This window comes from Chlamydomonas reinhardtii, chromosome 13 (assembly GCF_000002595.2).
Source record: "Chlamydomonas reinhardtii strain CC-503 cw92 mt+ chromosome 13, whole genome shotgun sequence".
Lineage (NCBI taxonomy): Eukaryota > Viridiplantae > Chlorophyta > Chlorophyceae > Chlamydomonadales > Chlamydomonadaceae > Chlamydomonas > Chlamydomonas reinhardtii.
The window spans coordinates 677,869-699,640 of record NC_057016.1 but is presented as its reverse complement, the minus strand read 5'-3'; the positions used below and the strand labels follow the sequence as shown (position 1 = coordinate 699,640).

Below are 21,772 nucleotides of genomic sequence, written 5' to 3'. Positions count from 1 at the left end.
ACGTTGAGACGGGCAGCGCCCATGCCCCCATGCCCGCCACCCCAGGCCCGACATGTACGAGCCCCCGGCAGAACATGTCCATTGAGCCGAATTCCCGTTGCCAGACCCCGCTGTTTGTGTGAAACTAGCACACAACCGGGGAGGAGAGTCCCGCTCACGCCGCTGGCTGTCCAGGCCGGGGGGCGCTCGTGGGGGCACCGCCTGACACGTGTGAGGCCAAGTTCCAACGGCCAGAAACTGTCCAGAACCTGGCCGGGCTGGCCCCAATCTTCCCATGCCCTGCTCTGACAAGGAAGTGGTTATCCCTCGCAAGGGGAAAGTGGGCTGGGCCCACGCCACGTCTCCAGTCTGAGGCCGCAAGCGTAACCTCATCTCACGCCGGGGTCAGTTCGTACAGCCACGGCCCGCCATGCGTCCAGCCACGTCCCGCTGACAAGCACAAACACAGCCAGCAATTAACCAAACAGCAGGAAATCCTCGAGCCACAACACTCCTCACTGCTGCGGTGCTACTGTGCTGTGCTATGCTTGCCAGCAAAGACCGCTAACCAGACACCGGCCGGCCTTAACCTGCGCTCCGGCGCCGCTTGTTGGGCGGCGCTGTGCTGTCCTCCTCCACGTGGCCTTGCCTGCACCCACTGCTACGCACATGCACGTCGCCACTGCTGGGCCCAGGACCGCTGCCGCCGGGCCCAGGGCCGCTACCGCTGCTGCTGCTGCTGGTGGGGCCAGGCCCTCCACCACCACCACCGCCGTCGCCGCCACCGCAGCGCAGGGCCGCAAGTCCTGCCCTACCTGAAATTTCGTCATCATCTGCTCACGACCCCCAATCTGCCCACTACCTGCGCCCGCTTAGCGCTGCTGCCCCGCTCATGGGTGGTCCCGCTGGCCTGCTACACGTCACCACCCCCGCCGCCGTGGTGGCACTGATGTGATGGCACCCCTGCAACGGCCCGACACCCGGCCGACATGGACTCCATCACCACCACCAACCCTGCCTCACCACCCCCTCAAATCGTGGCCCAGTCATGCAGGAAGAACCAGGGTGTGTGTGTGTGGGGCGGGGGGGTTGTAGATGCCAGCCCAAACTGAACGGGGGGGGGGGGGTAGTGGACTCCAGGCCTGTGAATAACACCGATACCGGGACCGAGACTCCATGAGTGCGAGATGGGAGGTTGTTCATTCCAGAACCCCACGCAAGCAGGGGGGCTTGTCTAGGCTTGTGGCGCTGCATGGTACGGGAGGCGCGCGGACGGACTGCACACTGGAGTTGATCTGCAGGTGTGGTCAATGTGGTGCTGGGTCGCGGAATTGCGGATACTGCAAAACGGCTTTTGGGGCGTCGCGTTCGTGTGGGCCACTGGGCCTGGCCGAGTGGCCGCGGCAGGGGCCCTCATCAGGGGGGCCTGGCGGCTTCTGCCTGTGCCGTGCCGCGCCCTATGCACCCCTGGCACCCCGACACCACTAGCTGACGTCAGAAGCTGCCACCCCTGGGGGCTACACGAAGCCGGACGAGGGCACAAGGGTTGTTTCAGCCATCCAAGAGCTGCCAGGATCCGAGCCAAGAGCCAATAGCACGGGCCCGTGCGTGCCCACTACGGTACTCGACTGGTGCCACCCACACGGCGCCCAAGAGCTCACAGGACGCAGCCCCGCAGCTAGCTGCACTGCCCTTCCGCGCACAGGGGTCATCGAGGTCACCAACAGCTTACAGCGTGGCGAGACGCTAGTGCTGCACAAGATCTACGGTACGCAGCAGTCGCGGTTCTGCCACGTCCTGTCGCTTTACCATCCAGACACCCACAGGCGCCTGTGAGTCCCCTTCCCCCCACCGCGGTCTTCAGTAACTGTCTTCAAGCCGAACTCGCGCCCGTCTCCAACCGGTTCCAACCGGTTCCAGTCCCGGCCGCACAACACACACACACACACACACACACACACACACACACACACACACACACACACACACACACACACACACACACACACACACACACACACACACACACACACACACACACACACACATTCACAGACACATTCAATCATTCACAGCAGCAAAGAAAACCCGGACTGAACCGAGCTGACTGTGCGGTTGCGGGCGGTGCACATCCCTACAACCAGGAACCATAACGAACGCCAGTCACAGAAGTTCAAAAGCACCTCACAGCTGCAACTCCTCCAGGCGAGCCTCCAGCCCCGCCGGCAGTCGCCACCGCAGCTCGGCACAGCCCCGCAACACCGCCGCCGCCTGCTTCCCACTGATGCCCGCTTCCTGCACCCACCCCGCCGGTAGCGCACCTTCGCCCTCGTCGTCGACGCCGAAGCCCGCACCCGCATCCGCCCCCAGCACCACACCTGCATCTGCATCGCCACCACCACCACCCACGTACGCCTGCTTCTGCTGGGGCCCCTGCTGCCGTGGCGCATGCGCCTGTATCAGCGCCTGCTGCGCCTCCACCGCCACCAGCTGCCCCAGCCGCGCCTCAAACGCAGCCCGGAACTGCGCCCCCGGCCGGAAACCCAACGCCGCTAGGGAGCGAAGCAGCGACGCCAGCTCGCGACCACCCGCCGCCGGCAGGCCCGCGGCGGCCGCCGCCACCAGCCGTCGCAGCGGCGCCGCCGGCAGCGGCGTCGCCGACACGCCGGCCGCCAGCGCCCACAGCGCCAGACTGGCGCCGCGCGGCGCAGCCGCACCGTCGCCATCAAATATAGCTGCTGCTGCTGCTGCTGCTGCTGCTGCTGCTGAGGTCGTGTTAGCGGTACACGCGGCAGCGGGTTGCCCGGATCGCTCCGTTGCGGCGTTGCCGGCGTTGCAGCCCGCCGCCGCCAGGGCCAGGGCCACAACCACACGGACTGGCAGGCCGCCGCCGCGATGGCGACCGCCGGCGGCGTCGGCTGCGTCGTCACTGAGGTGCACGGCCGACCACAGGATCATGCGCGCGGCCCGAGGGTCCGGGTAGACCGCATCGCAGGCATCCCTCCCACCACCACCGCCGCTCCCACCGCGACGATTAGCACTCAACCCTCGCCTCGCAGCCGCCTCGCCATGCGCCCCATCCATCGCATCACTGCCATCGTCATCACCAGCATCGGTGGCCGCTGCCGCCGCCGCCAGCTGTGCGTCCACGTGCGCCGCCACTGTCCGCCGGGTCCAGCCGCGCACCAGCCGGTCTGGCCGCAGCCGCATGCGCGCGAGGGCCTGCAGCGCCGCCGCCAGCTGCTGCGGCTCCAGGCCACCGCCGCCAGGCCCAGGCACTGGCCCGGGTCCGGGTCCGAATAACCCAGCCCGGCGGCCCGCGCTGCCAGTATCATCATTGCCATCATGGTCGTCGTGCTGGGCGTTCCGCTGCGGTGTGAATAGCGATGCTGGTGACGAGTATGGCGAAACGGGCGGCAGCGGCGGCGGTGCCGAAGCCGCCAGGGCTTCGAGCCGCCGCAGTGCCGCCGCCGTCCAGGGCGCCGGCAGCCGCGGCCGCCACGCCGCCACACACCACAGCAGGCTGGCAAGCAGCCGACCCGTGGCGTGCACCGGCGGCGGCTGCTCCTTGCTCACCGCAAGCGCCCCTGCCTCCACCTCCCTGCCGTGCCCTGCCTCCGCCTCGGGCCCCGCCTCCGCGCCTGCCTCAGGCTCCGCCTCCGCCGCCTCATCCCGCTCCATCATCTCCGCCGTCACCTCCAGCAGCCGCTCCATCCACTCCGGCGGCGGCTGTAGCCGCAGCCGCACGCACGCCATGGCTGTAGCAACCAGCTCTTCGGGCCGCATTGCCGCCAAGCTGGCTGTAGCAGCCGGCCACAGCGCCGCCGCCCACTCCGGCGGCGGCTGTAGCGCCAGCCGCTCCGCCGCCCACACGGTGTTGGCGAGCTGCTGTGGGCTGTAGCTGTGCAGCTGGCGGGCGGAGCGCAGTAGCAGAGCCTCGCCCGCCGCCTGCAGCGCCGCGTCAACTGCACGGGCGGCGGTGGCGCCGCCGCCGCTGGCAGTAGCAACCAGCTCGTGCCTCGTGCGCCGCTGCTGCTGCTGCTGCTGCTGCTGAAGCAACAACAGCTTCCGCCGCCGCTGCACCGCATGCGGCAGTAGCATCCGCAGCTGCGCCAGCGCCCACATGCCGTTGGCCACGTCTTGGCTGCTACAGCTGCCAGCGACACTGCGGAGGCCGGCCAGCAGCGGCAGCAGCAGCGGACGCTGGGAGCCCGAGGCCGAGGCGGGGGCCGGGGGCTCAAGCAGGGCACCTGCACACTCCAGCTTGGCCAGAGCCCACAGCGTGTTGCACAGGCCCTGAAGCATAACCACACATTATCACACATGCACACATACACACATACGTAGGCATGGGAAGGTGCCTGATCCAGTTGTATATCAATTAAGACGGGGACGACACACAATCACACACTGTGCCCCACAGCCCCTACACCGCCGCCCCTGCACCGCCGCCGCCGCCCACCTGCGGTGTGAAGGCGGGCGCCTTGCGCGCAGCTGCCTGCAGCGCCGCTGCGATCCAGGCCGCCCCGGGCTGGATCCGGAACCGTGCCATCGCCCACAGCATGTTGGACAGGTGCTGCGGGTCCGCCGCCGGCAGCGCCGCCGCCGCCGCCCGCAGCCACGCCGCCAGCCAGGGCTGCGGCGGGCGCGCGCCCAGCACCGCCAGCGCCCACAGCGTGTTGGCCAAGGCCTGGTGGTGGCAGTCGCGGCGGACAGGGCGGCGTGGCGGGACAGAGGGACAGGGTGGCGCAGGGAAGGCAGCGTGTGGGACAGGGTCGCGTAGGGCACGGCAGCGTGGCGGGGCAGGGTGGGGCAGGGCAGGGATGAGTTGGGATTGCAACTAGACGGGGCAGTAAGGGTGGGGAGCACCACGGCCAAATGGCGTGTGCAGGGTTCCCGCTTACTTCACGAAGGCCATACCCTGATCATGATCATACACGGGGACACGAGCCACTGAGAACCCGTGGCCGCACCTGTGGACCAAATACATCCTCCGGCGGCCGCTGGCCGTTTCGCCCCGCCGCCGCCGCCGCCGCCGGACTTGCCCCCACCTCCGCCGCCTCAGTCGCCGCGTGCGCCTGCGCCTGCAGCAGCGGCGCAGCGGCTTCCGCCAGCGCCCTCGCCAGGCCCTCCACGTCCAGCTCCACATCCTCCTCCACTGCAGCACCGGCAGTAGCACCGGCAGTAGCAGGTGCCGACCGGTAGCCCGGCAGTAGCAGCACGTGCGGTGCCGCCTGCTGCAGCCGGGCCAGGCTGTACAGCAAGTTGGACACGTGCTGCGGCTGTAGCGAATGAGTGGCGGCGGCGGCGGGCACGTGATACAGCAGCGCACGCAGCGCCGCCGCTGCCGCCCGCTCGGAACGCTGCTGCTGCTGCTGCTGTTGCTGCTGCTGCTGTTGCTGCTGCTGCTGCTGCTGTTGCTGGTGGAGGGGCCACAGGTCAAGGTACAGCCGGACCGCGCCCCACACGCTGTTCGCCAGAACGCGCGGCGGCTGCGGCTGCGGCTGCGGCTGCGGCTGCAGGCCCTGGGTCCTCGCGGGCTCCCGCGTGCTTGCACGGTGCCCTGCAGGTACCCCCGAGAACCGACCCCCGATATCACCGCCACCACCACCATCATGACTGCCGCCACCGCCCAAGCGCCGTACCAACGCTTCCAGCAGTAGCACGCACAGCTCCTGTGGCGTGCCGGGCACCTCGGCAGTAGCAGCAGTAGCAGTCGGCGCTGCTACGGCCGTCATGCCACGCACGCCCGCGCCCGCCACACCGACCGACTGCGTCAGCTGCACCCGCTGTGTGAGGCCCAGCAGTGCAGGCGGCGGCGGCGGCGGCACAGGTGGCGTCGGCGCCGCCACCGTCCCCGACAGCGGCAACGAGCCAGCTCGGGCGTTAAGGCCGAACCCAGATAGCGACAAGCCCCGAGAAGCAGGCGGCGGAGGGGGCGGCGGTGGCGGTGGTGACGGCGCACTGCCTGTCCCATGCACGGCGCCGCCTGCGGCTAGGCCGATGCTAGCGCCCCCGCCCCCGCCTGTGTCGACGCTTGCCGGGCTTGTCCCAGCCCCAGTCAAAGGCTGAAAGCTGCTGCTTCTGCTGCCGCTGCTGCTGCTGCCGCCGCCGCCGCCACTGTGCGCTACGCTGTGCAGCACCGCCGACCGGACCCCAAGATCCGTAATTTGATCCCGCTTCAGATCCAGATCCAGCTTGGCCAGGCGGCTGATTGCGGCCGCCAGGTGGATCTCATTGAGCGCCGCCGGCCCGCCGCCAGCGGCCACCGCCTCCGCCAGCTGCCGCCAGCTCGGGGCCGTGCTTATCTCCCGAGTAAGGGCGCGAGCGTCCATACCCACGCCCCGGGGGCCCGACATCGGGCCGGCGTTGCTGCTGCGATCGCTGATGATGGTGGTGGTGGTGGTAATGCTTTTGCTTTTGCTGATGCTGCTGGTGCTGCTGGTGCTGCGGGTGGTGGTGGGTGGGCTGCGGGTGCCACTGCCGCCCATGTCACAGGTGATGTCGCTGCCGCTGCCGCCGCGGTTGTAGCTGGCAGTGCTGCCCTGCCAGGGCGCAGGGCCGGTCTGCGCGACCGTCAGGAAACCGGCAGCGCCGGCCCGTCGTCGCATCGAAACCCTGGGTGCGTCATCCCCGGCGTCAGGAGGAGAGCCGCGCGATGGCGTGCCGAGCTCCGATGGCGAGTGCCCGCCCCCGCTGACGCTTGTGCTGGTTCGGTGCTGATGGCCGCTGGGGCTGGTGTCAACCACAAGCTCCTGCAGTTGACTCCGCTGGCTTCCACCGGCAACCGCGGCGCGGCTGTGAGCGAGCAGCGAATGCGCCCACGCGGGGCCCAGCACGGGGCCCTGCCGACCCAGTCTATCGGTTGCGCCATCGCCACGCTCACACAGCTCGGATGCGCTGTGTGATGCACCGGGGCCGCTCTGCAGGGATGTATGCAACGCGGAGGCCGAGCCCCGCGATATCAGCGACGCGGTCCAATGCGCACGCTGGCAAGCGCTCCTTGTATAGGAGCTTCGGTCAGCCCCTGAGCGATGAATCATATTTCAGATGTTCATATATGACATAACAAGGGAACAGTCTGCATGATAGGAGGCTCCCAGTGTCATGTTAGCAAAACTGAAGTCTTTGGCGATTTCTGCGCCGTGTTAGCATATTGCTGTATGACATTTGCTTATGCAGGGGCCAATTTGACGCCTGCAGGCAGGATCCAACTTGGACTTCTCGTCTACACTTGTGCCGGGCATGGGCTCCCAGCCATGACAGGAACACGTTTAAGATGGAGTAAATTCAGATCGCGCAAACTACCTTGTTGCACACGAAGTCAGGCTGGTCAGTGTGGTTCGTTGCGCACAAACAGCGGTCGACGATGGGCTATCATGCTGCGTTGAACCGCCATCGTGCATGCATTTGCATGTGCTTTGTGCATGTGCATGTGATGGCGATGGGGCGTCAGTCAGACAGCGGGGGGGGATGGGCGGCCGCAAACCGCACACATATAAAACGTCGACTGGAAAACCGAGAACCATCACAATACATGTTAGCAATGTAGATGTTGCACATTAGTCCATAGGTCAACAGGCTAGGGATAAGAACAAAGCAGCAGCATATTTTAGCTGAAACTAGGTGCAAGTTCACAACTGCGGGGCTGTCAGATAAGGGTTGAATGCCGAGAAATGTTTTAAATTTGATTTGCTGCTTTAGAGGCTGCGTGGAGGCTGACTTGTGGAATGGCGAGGGCGCTACGCTGTCCAGGAGGGCGCCCCGCGACCTGGATCGACTGCAGGTGATCATATCTAGAGCATAGATAAGATTTTGTGAAAGGAGCAGTACTTGTCCAGTAGGAAGACGGACAGGCGTTTGCATTCTCCATTTCCCGCTTTACTGTTTGCGGGGCCTGCAGGCTATCGACATTGTTGCCAATGTGTCACTGACCGGAGAGGAAAAACTCAAGGCCCTCAGCAGCTATTTTGGCGCCGCCTCTGTCAGGTGAGTGCGAGAACGTCACGAGCAGGAGCTCCGCACGTATGGTGGGCCGACTCTTGAGCGGCCATGCTGGCCGCCTTGGACATGATAAATGTTAAGCACTTTATATAAAGTTGGATTCATAATGCGCTTGCAGCCTCGCCGTGTTGGCGGACGACGGTATCCACTTTGTCATCGTTGCAACATCGCCCAGCGCCAGTCCCGCTGTCGAATGCTTCCAGCCGGGTACTGTCATCCCTGTAGCTGCCAAGTCTGCATGGGCGCCGAAGGCGGCGAGCGGGTGCCCACTAGATGTAACCGCGCAAGTTCACAGTGTTCCTAATCGGGACGACACCGCAAACGATGCCGCCGGCGCGCAAGCCCACAGCCCGGGAGTGCAGCAGCCCACGCCGCCGCTGGCTGGCAGCAGCTGCTTCGGCGACGCCCTTGGCGCCGCGTTTGCGAAGCTGTTGCATGAACAAGTAGGTGTGCGAGCGATCCCTTGTGAACTTCGTTACAGGTTGGTAGGGGTGAACACGCACATGTGTCAACCGTCCCCCTGCCTGGCGCCGTTGAAAACGCGCGTGTATGCGCGATGCAGCCCGCGCCCAGCAGTCGCTGGTGCTACGTAGAGTGAGGACTGATAGCTGGCTAGCTGCTCATGTCATATGTCGTTACTTGTGATCGCTCGCCACAGGTCGCCGTTCGTTCGGGCTTCGGCACGGCTCACATGCCGCCGTCGCAGCAGCAGCAGCAGCAGCCGCAGGAGGGCCTCCGCCGACAGCGTGCTGGTGGCGAAAGCGGCGGCTGTAGCAGCACCAGCTTTGGTGAAGACAGCGGCGGCTGTAGCAGCAGGGACGATGGCGGGCGCCTCCTGCTGGTGCCGCTGTGGTGGGCGCAGGAGCTGGCGGGGGCTCTCACAATCATCTGGGGCCCTCCGGCCGTAGCAACCGCCGCAGCCGCCGCAGCCACTCCCGTCAGGGAAGGGGCGGCGGCGGCGGCTACTGCTGCCGCCAGTGGCAAGTCAAAACGCGGCGGCGGTGGCAAAGTCAAGTCAGCTTTCCTCTCCTGGAGAAGCTCGGCAGTATCGGGCGCCAACAGGTTTAGAAACGGGCATGCCTTTCCTAGCGGCCCCGGCGGCAGCACCGGCAGCACGGATGGCGGCGACGGCTGTGGCGTCGCCGCCGCCACGGGCGGCTCCACACCGAAACCGCCGCCTCCACCGGCGCACGAACAGGAGCAGCCAGCTGTGCTACTGCCTCGAGAGGTGGAGGAGCAGGAGGCGGCGGCGGCGGCACGCCTCCTGACTTTCTTCCTGTTCCGCTTTAGCCTAGAACGCGTGCCGCTGATGCGAAGGGTGAGTCCGTACGACCGTACGTACGCTTGCGCAGCGGCGCCACCGGATACAGTGTACGGGCATGTACGCACAGTAGTGGCCTCTAAGCGTGCGTGGGATAGCAAGGCTCCAAGGGTTATTGAGGGTGCGTGCGTGCATGTGTGCATCTGTGTGCGTGTCCGTGTGTGTGCGTATGTGTTTACAAACCACAAAACGAAGCCGAGCGTGTGTGTTTGACGTGTCAGTCCGGTCGTGCCCTCTTGGCCCACACCTGCTGCCCTACCTGTGCTGCTGAACTGTCGTGTGCTGTATGCGCTGTGCTGACACGCTGCTGCCTTGCTGCCGGCGTGTGCGCGAACGGGTGTGGACGCAGGCATGCGGCTTGGCAGCCGCGGTGTACCAGTGTGCGAGGGCTGGCTCTGGTGGTGGTGGCGGCGCCAGCGGCGGCAGTAGCAGCGGCTGTAGCAGCGGCAGCAGCTGCTGTGTGGGGGAGCTGCTGCGGGTTCTGAGCAGCGGGGCGGAGGCGCTTCTCAACGACCGGCACCAGCTTTGGCACACGCCGCAGCAGCTCTCAGTGATGGCGGCCACAATGCTGTTCCCGCACACGCCCTCGGCAGCAGGTGTGGGTGCTGCCGACATCAGCGGTTGCATTCAGCTGGTGCGACCGCGGCCTCGAGGGGTCCAGACCTCCGGCGGCGGCAACGCAGCCGCAGCGGGAGCGCCCCTGCAACCACCACCACAACAGCAGCAGCAACGTCAACGACAGCAGAAAAGCGCCAAGCCTGCGGCAGCAGCCACGGTCGCCTTCTTTCCTCTGGAGTCACACGCACTCGCCGCTGCTGCCACAGCAGCAGCAGCAGTGGCAGCGACCCCGCACACGGACTGGTGCTACAGCCCGCTGCTACTGCCCACGTGTTCACAGCCCGGCACGCCGCTGTCGGCAGTAGCATGCAACCACCTGCTGCTGCCCCAGCGCCCAAGCTTCTCGACGCACCTGCAGCTACAGCTGCAGCAGCAGCTACAGCTGCAGCAGCAGCAGCAGCAGCAGCAGCATGACAGCCGCCGCCTCACCGGCTGCCGCGGCTACAGCCACATCCACAACCGTAGCGTCCAGAGCGTTGACCCGGAGCTGACGCTCTTGGGCCGGGCTGCTGCCGCCGCTGCTGCTACTGCCGCGCCTGCCACGGTGCTACTGCCGGACTGCGCCGCCGAGTTGATGCGGGAGGAGGGCCACGTGCCCCTCGACGTGATGATGGGCGCACGGCGGCTGGCGGCGCCGCCGGCTGTAGCAGCCAGCGCCTCATCGCAGGCTGTAGCATCAGGCGCTTACCACGCCACTGGTGCTGGCGGCGGCGGCGGCGGCGCGGTGGGCTCCGCGGCGGCGGTGTGTGCAGCGCCGCATGCAGCTGCTGCAGCTGTTGGCTGTAGCAGCTCGGGCCAGGCGCAGCAGGCCGTGCAGCCGCAGGCGCAGGGGCAGCCAGTGCTTGGTCTGGTGCTGTGCAGTGGCGGCGCCATAGCGGAGGGCTTCCTGGCGACGGTAGCACAGGATGCGTCCACCATCGTGCAGGTGGGTCGGCATGGGTATGTGTGGCGTCAACGGCTACGACACGTGTTGCCGTTGCTGCTGCGGCTGCTGATCATGCGTTAGGATGGCAAACGCAACTGCGACGAAAGCAACTGTAATAGCAAGCCATGCATTGGGCGTCTGGATGACTTTGCTCGCACGTGCGCAGATATGTGACGAAGCCCTGCGCGCGGCGCTGTCACTGCCGCCACCAGCTAGCGTGGCGGGCACTGCTGCAGCCGCCGCCGCCGCCGCCGGTGCTACAGCCCCCGGTGTCACAGCTGCTACCTGCTGGCAGGACCTACTCCTCCACGACGGCCACTGCGGCTGCCACAGCCGCACCGCGGCTGCGGCTACTGCGGCTGCGGGTGCTACTGCCATTCAAGACATTGTGAATGCTGACGTTGAGGCGGCTGCGCAGCAGCAGCAGGAGCGCAGGAGGATGCAAACGGAGCAAGAGGAGCAGGAGGAGGAGCGGAATGCCAGGATGCACGCGCGGGAGCAGCAGCGGGTTTGCACGCTGTTGGGCATGATGAATGCAGGTGCGTGGTCACACCGCAGTTACATGCGTGTGGTCTAACCTGTGCCGCCCCACCCCCCACCCACGCCATACCTACCCGCTCACCCACCCGCCTGTCCCCACCCTCGCCACGCCAGCCTCCCTTACCTGACGCATGCCGTGCCGCTCCTGCCCCTTCCTTTGCTGCTGCTGGTGCAGATGCGGGTGGGGGTGCCAGCCCGGACACCGTTGGGCTCGTGCACGACACGCCACTCGACACGGCACGCGTGGCCGCTGTACGGCAACAGTCGTACGGGGGCGCATACGGCCGTGGCAGTGGCCTAGTGGCCGTCGCCGCCGCCGCGCGGGCTGCTACAGCCGACGGCTTTGTGCCAGACAGTGTCGGCGGCGGCGGCGGCAACGGCGCCGACTGTAGCGGCGGCGGCCCTGGAGTCTCTACAGTCAGCGGCGCCATCGGCAGCTTCTCTAACCGCCGCCAACCGCTGTGCATGACGCGGCCGCCAGGTGGCGGTTTTGGTGGCGGTTTTGGCACCGGCGGCGGCGGCAGTGGCGGCGGCGGCAGGAGCAGTGACCTGCCAGCTGCTGCTGGTGCCGCCGCCGGCGGGCGCTCCGCGTCGGCTGCTGTGGGTTGGCGCAGTCCGCAGCCCTTGAGCGCGGGCCCGATCCGCACCGCCACAAACTGCTACGTGAGGGGTGGCTGCGGCACTGGCGGCGGCGGTGGCCACGGCACCGTCAGCATCGGCGGCGGCGACGTTGCTTTAATTGGCAACCATTCTCCCATGACCGCTTATTTCACCAGCGGCAATCTAATACGGACGCTTGGCGGCGGCGGCAGTGCTACTGCCATGGGCGGCGTCGGACCAGCTACAGCCACGGCGCACACCAGCCTGGCAGCCTGCATGACCCCATCGCACCCCATCTCGCCCATGCAAGTCATGGTACGTGACACACGCCACGCCACGTGCTGCCGCACTGCCGTCGTACCCGCCCGGGCCCGGTGTGTGTGTGTGTGTGTGTGTGTGTGTGTGTGTGTGTGTGTGTGTGTGCGTGCGTGCGTGCGTGTATGTGTGTGTGTGTGTGTGTGTGTGTGTGTGTGTGTGTGTGTGTGTGTGTGTGTGTGTGTGTGTGTGTGTGTGTGTGTGTGTGTGTGTGTGCGACTGGCCCGGTCGGGTCCCGGCGAAGTCTATCTATCTCAGCTCTAGACTGTCAGACACATGTACGACCCGTGCTCCTTATGCTCTCCAACACACACACTCACTCAATCACGCACATTCAATCACGCACACACACACACACACACACACACACACACGCCTTATCACAGATCCAGACCATCACCAGCAGCATCACACAGACCTTGAGCGCCATGGAGCGCGCCGACAGGTGCGTGCGTGTGTATGCGTGTGCGTGTGTATGCGTGTGTGCGTCTGCAGCGCTGCATCCTAGGATGCCACCAGCTCCCTCGACCGCCCCCCTCTCTACCCAGCTGTCTCTTTTCCTCTCGGTCTGCTCCTCTTCACCTCTTGGTTGTCCTGCTCCTCCGGCCTTCCTTCCCACACAACCTCACATACACCTCTTCCTCCCCCCCACACACACCTTCCTCCCCACACACACACACCCACAATGCCATTGTGCTCGCGCCCCCCCCACTTCATATTTGATACACACCATCCCATGGATGGCTACCCCCCCCCCGCCACACACACACACACACACACACACACACACACACACACACACACACAGCTGCACGCCGGAGCGGCAGTGCGAGGAGCTGTCGTCCCTGACGCTGGGCGAGCCGCTGGGGTGGGGCGGGCAAGGCGTGGTGTTCCGCGGCACACTGCACGCGCTGGAGGTGGCGGTCAAGGTGGGCGGGGGTGCGGGGGCTGCCAGTCTGTGTGTGTGCGTGTGTTTGTGTGTCTGTGTGTCTGTGAAAGGTTTATAGTGATTGTGTTGGAGAGCAAAGGGTAGATAGGGAATGCGTGTGCGCATGTGTGTGTCTCCAGTGGTGGTGCCGGAGGTGCGGGCGTCCTGGGCTGTTGGGCGGTGGGGCTCCGGGATCCACCCACCGCAGCAGCCGGAGCCTTCTGCAGGACCCAGCACGAGCGACTCGCCAGGGGCGGCAAGCAAGCGTGGCAGCAGTGGGGGCGGGGAGTGAGGCGGGGCTGGCACTGCGCTGCTGCGGCATGCATGCGTTTCTCACACATCAAATTTCCAGGTCCCAACATTTTTGCCGCGTCCCTGTCCCCATCTGCTTGCTGCCTACTCCGCCGTGTGCTGCCGCAGGTCTGTGCCTACACCGACGCCTACTCCACACCCACACCCACGCCGCCGCCGCCCCCGGCACCCTGGCTGCCCGCCACTGGCAGCGGCGGCGTCCCGAGCAGCGCCAACACAACCATCAGCGCCGCCAACACCGCCAGCGCCACCCCTGCCTACACCCACCATCACAACGTGAGCGGACTTGGACTTGCCCCTTTGGGATCCGTGGGGTCAGGCGGCCTGCTGGCAATTCCGGCTGCCGGCGGCCTGACCCGTGCGTCAGGTGTGTCAGCGGGCACGGTAGGATACGGCGGCGCCAGCCCGCCGCCGCCGCCGCCGCCGCCACACCTTCCAGGCGCCCACCACAGTTTCAACAGCTACAGCAGCACGCCCATTCGGCACAACGGCAGGACCCCGGGTGGCGGCGGCGGCAGTTGGGCTACTGCCGGCGGCGGCGGCAGCGACGCAGGCACCAGCGGCGGCAGTAGCAACGGCGGCGGCACCATGGCTGCCACGGTCGCAGCTGCTACAGCTGCTGGTGCCGCTGCTGCTTCTGCCACAACCCCCACAAGCAGCTCTCGCACGGGCTTTCGTGCTGCCGCCAGCGCAAGCCGCCGCGGCGGCGGTGCTACTGCCGCGGCGGGACCGGGGGGTCTTGCGGAGGGCGCGATGGGTTACGGCAGTAGCAGCACTACGAACAGCAGCAGGATGCGCGCCACACGCTTTGCGTCGGAGCCCCCGGCGCCGCTTGCTGCAGCCAACATGCCGACAGGAGGTCCTGCTACTGCCGCCGCTGCGGCTGCTACTGCTGCTACAGCTGGTAGCGGAGCAGCGGGTGTGTCGCCATCCGCCAGCCCGCAGCCGTACCGCGTCCGGGGCGTCAGCGTCGATTCGGCGGCTGCAACAGCTGCAGCCACACATGCCGCCACTAGCTGCGGTCTGGCGGCGCAGGCAGCAGCTGCTGCAGCCTTCGGCGCGGCGTCAATAGACGGCGGCGCCGCCGCCGGCAGTAGCAGCAATGCTACTGTGTTTGCGGGTTCCTTTGCCGGCACACCGGGTGGCACGACTGCTGCGACTGCTGCTACGGCCGCTGGCCTGCAGAGCGGTCCCTGCAGCAACTCTGTGAATAATGGGTGTGCTGGCGGCGGCGGCGGCGGCGGCGGAGCTCCGGCTGGGAGCTGCGTGCTGCAGATTGAGGATTGGTCTCGCATGGTCGCGGCTTTGGGTGTGGGTGCTGCCGCCAAGCACGACATGAACAAGGTGCGTGTGCGTGTGCATGTGAGCGATCCCGATAATCAGCGGGGTTGTGAGGGCGTGGGGACGTGCGGGAAAACGGCGGTCTCCTCCTGTCCTTGCTGGCGCCTCTCCGTCCGCGTTCTCCATTGCCCGGGTTGTTCCTGCCCACCTGTGCTGCTGTGTGCACCCTATCTGTGTGATCACGTGTCCATGTGTCCGTAAACAAACATGTGCTTTCGTCCGTGTGTCCGCGTGTCCGCGTGTGTTAAAGGGCACAAGGAAAAGACTGCGCAAAGACAGTGTATGCGATGCAGCAGCAAAGCGAAGGTTTACAGATGTTACCTGAACTTACCTCCCCGTGTGTGTGTGTGTGTGTGTGTGTGTGTGTGTGTTGCGCACGTCCGTGTCACGTGGCAGGTGTCCATGCTCCGCAACGCCGCCGAGCTGGCCGTGTGTTCGGCGCTGCCTTGCCACCCACACCTGGTGCAGCTCTTCGGCTACCACACAGAGGTCCAGCTCGTCATGACCCAACCGCCGCCACCGCCGCCCCATGCTACTGCCAATGCGCCTGCTGCCTCCGAGGCTGCTGCTACTGCTAGCTATGCGGCATCCGCGGCGGCTGCAGCAGAAGCCGAAAGGCCGCTGGCGCTGGTGCCGAGCAGCCTGGTACCGCACCTGGGGCTGCCCGTGGTGCAGCTACAGCCGCAGCAGCAGCACTTGCAGCAGCAGCTGCAGATGCAACTGCTACAGCCGGCGGTGTACGCGGCGCTACAGCCGCAGCAGCAGCACGTGGCTCTAGTGATGGATTACTGCGACGGTGGTGACCTGAGGACGGCAGCAGAGGCGGGCCGGCTGTTGCGTGCCCCCGAGCCGTGGGAGGAGGAGGCGGCGGCGGTCGCGGGCGGCGGCGGCGTGTGGGGCGGGCGCGTTCTCGACATGCGGGTGCGTCCATCCTGATGCTTGGTCTGCATGGCCCTACGTCTTGTCTGATTGCGTCGTCGTGTCCTGCTGTGCCGTGTCAGTTGGTGTCGATCGTTATTCTTGCGCACACGGCTGGATGTGAGATAGGCGCGCTGGCTATGGCTCTTTGACTCCAGCTCCGTCAATGCCGGTAGAAAGTAATACAACTCCCGAAGCTAACGCGAACATAATGTGGCGATGCTCGCACAGGCCATCTACACGACGCTGCTGGAGGTGGTCCTGGCGCTGCGGCACCTGCACCGCCACGGCCTGGCGCACTGCGACGTCAAGCCGAGTGAGTGAATGCGTGCATGCCTGACATCGAGATGAGCAGGATGGAGCCACGATGTAGAGCAGCGGCGGCGCTGTGTGTGTCTATCTATGTGTGACTTCTAGTGTCAAGTAAGGTGTCAATGCTTCAGTGTGTCGTGTGTGTTTCAATGTGACAGCTGTCTCAGACTCTGTCAGAGTCGGCGGTGGCGGCGGGCGACAGCTAGTCGGCGCTGTGGTGGTGTTGCCTGTCATGATGCCATCATGATACCATTTATCGACAGATCGCAAAGCCTTGTTGGAATGTATCTTGCTGCTCTGTAACCCTGCGTACTTGTGCTGTTGTGCAAATGAACTCGTTTTATTGCAGGCAACATCTTGCTACGCAGCAGCCCACGCGACCCCCGCGGCTGGACCGCCAAGCTGTCCGACTTCGGCTGCGTGCGCCTGCTGTCACAACCCCCGCAGCAGCACCAACAGGGGCAGTACGGAGCAGGGGCAGGCGCGCTCGGCGGTGGCAGCGGCCGCTGCAGCCGCACGTGCAGCAGCCGCAGCGGCGGCACATGGCCGGGCGGCGGCAGCGGCGGCTTGCCGAGTAACGGGAACATGACGAGTCCGTCTGCCGCTGCTGCGGGTGCTACTGCGGCGGTGGCTGCAAATGCCACGGCGGATGAAGTTCCTCTGTCGCCCGCTTCTGCCGCCCACGTTGGCGGCTACTCCGGTCCTCTCAGCGGCTCCGTCGCTGCCCCTGCCCCTGGGTTTCGCGCCCTGAACCAGCCCGTGGGGAGCTTCACACATGCCGCACCGGTGAGTGCTGCTGGGCAGCAGAGGCGGAGAGGGCGCAGCGCTACACTCGATTGGCTTCAAGTCGCGTCACGTGGTGTCATGTCTCACATGCATCGCTGCTACTGCCGCTGCTACTGCCGCCGCTGCTGCCTCAGGAGGTGTTTGTTCGCGGCGCCTGGCTTGACGCGTCCGTGGATGTCTACGCGTTGGGCATTGTCATGTGGTGAGTTGTAGTACGGTCCTTCTATGAATCATGTCCCTATCTACATGGCAACCTGCGGCACATGCACACACGACGTGTTTTGTTCCTCTAGCTTCTCTAAGACACGCACGCACGCACGCGCGTGTGTGTATACGGCTCACACGCACACAGGGAGCTGGCATGCCTGGCGCCCGTGTATCCGGGTCTGTCGCCGCCCGAGGTCGGGCGACTGGTGCTCTCCGGCGTCAGGCCCGTGTTTGGGCCGCACGTGCCCCACGAGTACAGGTGCGTGTGCATGCGTGCTTGTGTGGGCCGGCCGGCGCCGCGTGTCAACCTGCACCTCAAACCTCCAACATACTTTCCATGTCTATACATGTACCGTGCGGCTTCGCTTCCAGTCAAGGCCTGTCCATCCAACTAACCATTTCCCCGCCCACCGCCTGCTTGCCTGCCCGCCCCATTCACGTACACACCCACCCGCAGCGCGCTGGCCTCTGCCTGCTGGGCGCACGACCCCGCCCGCCGACCCACCTCCGCCGCCCTGGTGCAGCGGCTGCAGCAGCTGCTGCGCGCGCAGCAGGACACCGCGGCGGCAGTAGCAGCTGCCGCTGCTACAGCCTCCGCGGCTGCAGCTGCGGCTGCAGCTGCTACTGCCAGACCGTGGCCGCACCCAGCCCAAAATCAGCAGCAGCAGCAGCAGTGGCCGTTGTCAATGCGCCGAACCACCATCACCTCCATCCCGAGCGTCACCAGTGGATTTGGATTGGGATCTGGGTTAACTGCAGGACTCGGCGGGTCTGCTGCTTCCATCGCTGGGTCCGACATGGGGCAACTGACGCCTCTGGGACCCGCGCCCATCACCGCTGCCGCCCTGGTGACGGCGGCCACGGCCCACGTCTCACCGCCTGGCGTGAGCTCGCCCGCACCCGCGCGCGCGCCAGGTGCAGCAGCGGCAGCAGGCGTGGAGCCGGCGGGCATGCCGCCGGGCGCAGCGGGGGCTGCGGCGGTCGCGGCGGCGTTTGCCGCTGCCGAGCAGGCGCATCGAGCGTCACAGTCGCAGCTGCTTCAGCGGCAGCCGCGGTCGCAGTCGCCATCACCGCCGCCGCCGCTGCCGCCCCTTCATCAGCGGCCGCAACAGCAGCAGCAATTGGTGGCGGCGCCGTATCAACGGCCGTACCAACCGCCATACCCTGCCACTGCTCCCAACGCCCAACCAAGCAATGCCAACGGCGACGATACCACATCTTCATTACTACCAGTACCGTCGCTGCCGCCGGCGTTGGCTGACGTCATCTCGGACGTCGCGGGCGCAGGTGCGGACGGCGGCGCTTACGGCGGTTACGGTGGCGGTTACGGCGGTTACGACTGTACGGAATCGCTGATGCTGGGTGGCATCGATGTGAGCCCTCGAGGCGGCGGCGGCGGTGGCAGCGTGGCGGTTGTGCCTGAGGATGAGCCACTGCTGATGATGCTGTTGGGTGGCAGTGGCGGCCGCGGCGGCGGTAGTGGTGGCATGCACGCAGGATACGCAGGGGCAGTGGCGGCGGCGGCGGCCGCATCGGCATTCGGCGCAGTGGGTGTCGCGGCGGCGGAGTCTGATGGACGGCGGCGGCTGACCAGTGGATAAAACGCCGCGCTTGGGCCCGCCGGCGGCCGGAGTTGCTGAGTTGCAAGCAATGGTTGTCTGCTGCGTGCTAGCTAGTCAAGGGTTGCTAGATAGCAGCTAGCTTGATTGTGGTTTACGCGTTTACTGAATGAGAGGTTCGCTTTCATCATGTCCCGCCGGTTGGTTGGCTGGTACGTCAGTAGTTCTTTGCTCTCGCGCATGGGGGAGCATTGCGTTGATATAATGTATGCCTGGCATCCCAATTGCACGCACTGTCATGCATGCAGACAATACTACGGTAGTGATAATTGTAGCTCTTTATCGTTGCGTGCTTTCGTGCAGAACCAACAGTTGCAGGGCGGTCACTAGTCATGTATGTTCCTTGGTCGATGCGCCGCTAACTTTTTGAGGCTTTGATAAAATTATATGTGCCAAGGAAAGTCTGGCAACAGTAATTTGGCGTGTATGTGCTAGCTCTCAGCTGTCATGCAAGGTGCTCAGATTGTTGCGAACGCTCAACAGTCGTTAGGGACGACCGGGTGGTTGTGTGGTCTAGAGGTGGGCTGCCATGGGCAAATCTCAACAATGCATGCAACTGTGCATGGGCGCAAGCAGCCGCGCCGCGAATTGCACTGAATTTGAACTTGATCTGAAGCAGCTCCAAACCTGTTGCCCAGTCACCCAGAAGCTTTGAACATAGTTCCCTTGGTTGAGACAATTCCTTTCTGCTACACACACACACACACACACCATGTTGGCATTTGATGTGCTGTGAAATAAGATAGAGAGGGTTGGCAGGTGGTTCAGCTAGCTGCTGCTGAGGAGAAGCTGGGAGAAGCTTCGTTTCTGTCCCGCAAGGTTCTTGCTTAAATGCTGAACTCTTTCCGATAGCTGCCATCTGAACTTATTGAATTGGTTCGAGATGGACTGAATGGCATGATGCTCGCCGCAGTTTGTGTGTGAGACGCAGAACCATTGAACGCGCGTGCGTGTTTGAAATACATAGATGGTTTGAGGTGGTTAGTTGTGCGTGGCCGTGGGAACGCATGCTGCTTGTTGCATACATAACTACTGCTATGATTTCCATACTGTGGCCGACATCACATCGTTAAGTTGTTGCCTATCCGTGGCCTGGATGCGTAGGTTGTGGTGGCACAAGGTACAACACAAAAGTGTGCACGCTTCAGAAAATTAGGCATCACCCATGTATGGTACCAATTTAGCTTTCGTAAAACTGCGGCAGCAGGGCGTTGATCGTGCGGTGTGTACGGATGTACGGCATCGTACGGGGCACTGTGCAATCAGGGGACATTAGCTGCGGACGGAATGGATTTTGGTTAGATCCGTTGCAAACGATCAGCGAGACTGCACGAGCAGGTGAAGCGGTTCCCGGTGGAAGGGAAGGCATAGCAGCTGTGGCCGCCCGGTGGGGGCAGCGCGATAATCGTGGATGTGGGAGGCAGGTGCAGCGGCAGGTCAGTTGCATGTGTGGTCTTTTGGGGGGGGGGGTTACGCACTGCTGCTGCGTTCCCGATGTGGGGTCACGCACGCGCACGCGGCGTGGGCCGGATAGGCGGGCGGATGAGCATCAGTCACCGAATGCCAAGGGCGGGCGCCGAATGTTGGGCACACATTACCTGTATTATAAAGTACCGTACTGATACCTTTGATAATATTTTGCTGCGTTTTGTGCAGTTACAACGTTTTAGGTGCAGGGCGGCGAAGAGTTCACAATCTAAGCCCTCTTGCTGAAGGGAAACGGGAGGGATACCGTGCGTTGACATCAGCCTGTGCGGGGTTTTAAAAAGGGGAACAATGCGCATCCCCATGCGGTGTGTGTGTGTGTGTGTGTGTGTGTGTGTGTGTGTGTGTGTGTGTGTGTGTGTGCGTGCGTGCGTGCGTGCGTGCGTGTGTGTGACGTGGACTTATGCTGCTTGCTCCGTTCGTCTCGGTCAGACGTAGCGCGTGGCAGTCGGCGCTGGTAGGATAGATAACGCACGCGGAAACGGGCACCGGAAAGACTTAAGTGGCAACCGTCAGCATCATCATACATTACACTCTTGGTGGAACGCGCATGCGACTTCTGGCTTGAAGCGGGTTGCCGGTCCTTTTACTTAATGGTTAATACATTATTGTGATGGCGCAAGCGCGTCAGTAGTGACTTGTCAAGCGGCGTCTCACGCGAGAGGTCTGTGTGCCACAAGCAATAATAGAACGTGAAGCGATGTGTGTTTGGGATTTATCACTCGGGTGACAGTTGGTGGGTTACAGTCATGATTATTTAAGGAGTGAAGGCGTCGCCAGTGGGTGTGGGGCGCACGGTTGTGAGCTGGGGCCCCGAGGGAGGCACAAGAGAGTGTGCGATTGGTTTGCTGGGGATAGTTACTCATGCTCACATGCTGCCGTCTGAGTCGCGTGTGAGACTCAAAGACAGGCCAATGGGAATCACGGGTGCAGAAACGCGTGGCGGGGGCGTGGGTTACATCGTGCCCGAGTGTGCACACAGGTCTTGTGCACGCCAGCTGCCGTACCAGCGAGGGTTCTTTTTTCAGCCATCGATCTTGCTATGTCCGAACAAGCACGAGTCCGAGCAGGTAGTAAATGGTTAATAGAAATGCGCTGCAGTACGAGTGTATGGAGCGTAACGCATGGATGGATGTGTGTGGCTGTGCTCGCAGCGCTTTAGCGCATATGGGACTTGCGCACGGAATGCGCAGTGGGTTTTCTCGATCATATCCGCCCCCGCGTGCCCCAGCTGTACCGTAAGCCGGGCACATAGACGTGGCTTGTGGCTCCCACGTGCTGATTCGGAGGGATGCTGTCGGCGTGAGGTGTGCGGGTGCGGCAAATAAGGTTTGTGATAGTTTGTTGCTCAGCAGCGAATGGATGAACGACGTAGATATTGGAGGCAGGGCCGATGCCTAGGTGGGTTCCAACCAGGCCGTATGGCAGCAGCCGTATGCGCGACGTCTAGTGTACGTCGGAATGGTGCGGTCGTTGTCGTACGGCTGGTGCTGTCGTACGGCTGGTGTTGCTGTATGTCCCACCCCACGCGGCTACTAGGATTCGGTAGAGGCAGCATGCGG

At 64.4% G+C, this 21,772-nt stretch overlaps 2 protein-coding genes across 2 annotated transcripts; one reads left to right on the top strand and one right to left on the bottom strand.

Moving 5' to 3' along the window:
• Positions 1–1,516: 1,516 nt before the first annotated feature.
• CHLRE_13g566400v5 (uncharacterized protein) lies at positions 1,517–7,258 on the bottom strand. Its single transcript, XM_043069282.1, has 3 exons — positions 4,953–7,258; positions 4,442–4,669; positions 1,517–4,275 (listed from the first exon to the last, which is right to left on the bottom strand). The coding sequence occupies exons 1-3, from the start codon at positions 6,588–6,590 to the stop codon at positions 2,164–2,166; spliced, it is 3,978 nt and encodes a 1,325-aa protein (XP_042917257.1). The 5' UTR covers positions 6,591–7,258; the 3' UTR covers positions 1,517–2,163.
• Positions 7,259–7,518: 260 nt separating this feature from the next.
• On the top strand, positions 7,519–19,414 carry CHLRE_13g566350v5 (uncharacterized protein). The gene is made up of 16 exons (XM_043069281.1): positions 7,519–7,765; positions 7,883–7,968; positions 8,102–8,426; positions 8,642–9,301; positions 9,654–10,847; positions 11,014–11,386; positions 11,563–12,302; positions 12,689–12,747; positions 13,111–13,231; positions 13,651–14,886; positions 15,280–15,804; positions 16,033–16,117; positions 16,463–16,899; positions 17,034–17,101; positions 17,252–17,365; positions 17,564–19,414. Exons 1-16 carry the CDS (start codon positions 7,646–7,648, stop codon positions 18,705–18,707), a joined length of 7,287 nt encoding a protein of 2,428 aa, XP_042917256.1. The 5' UTR covers positions 7,519–7,645; the 3' UTR covers positions 18,708–19,414.
• The last annotated feature ends 2,358 nt before the right edge of the window (positions 19,415–21,772 follow it).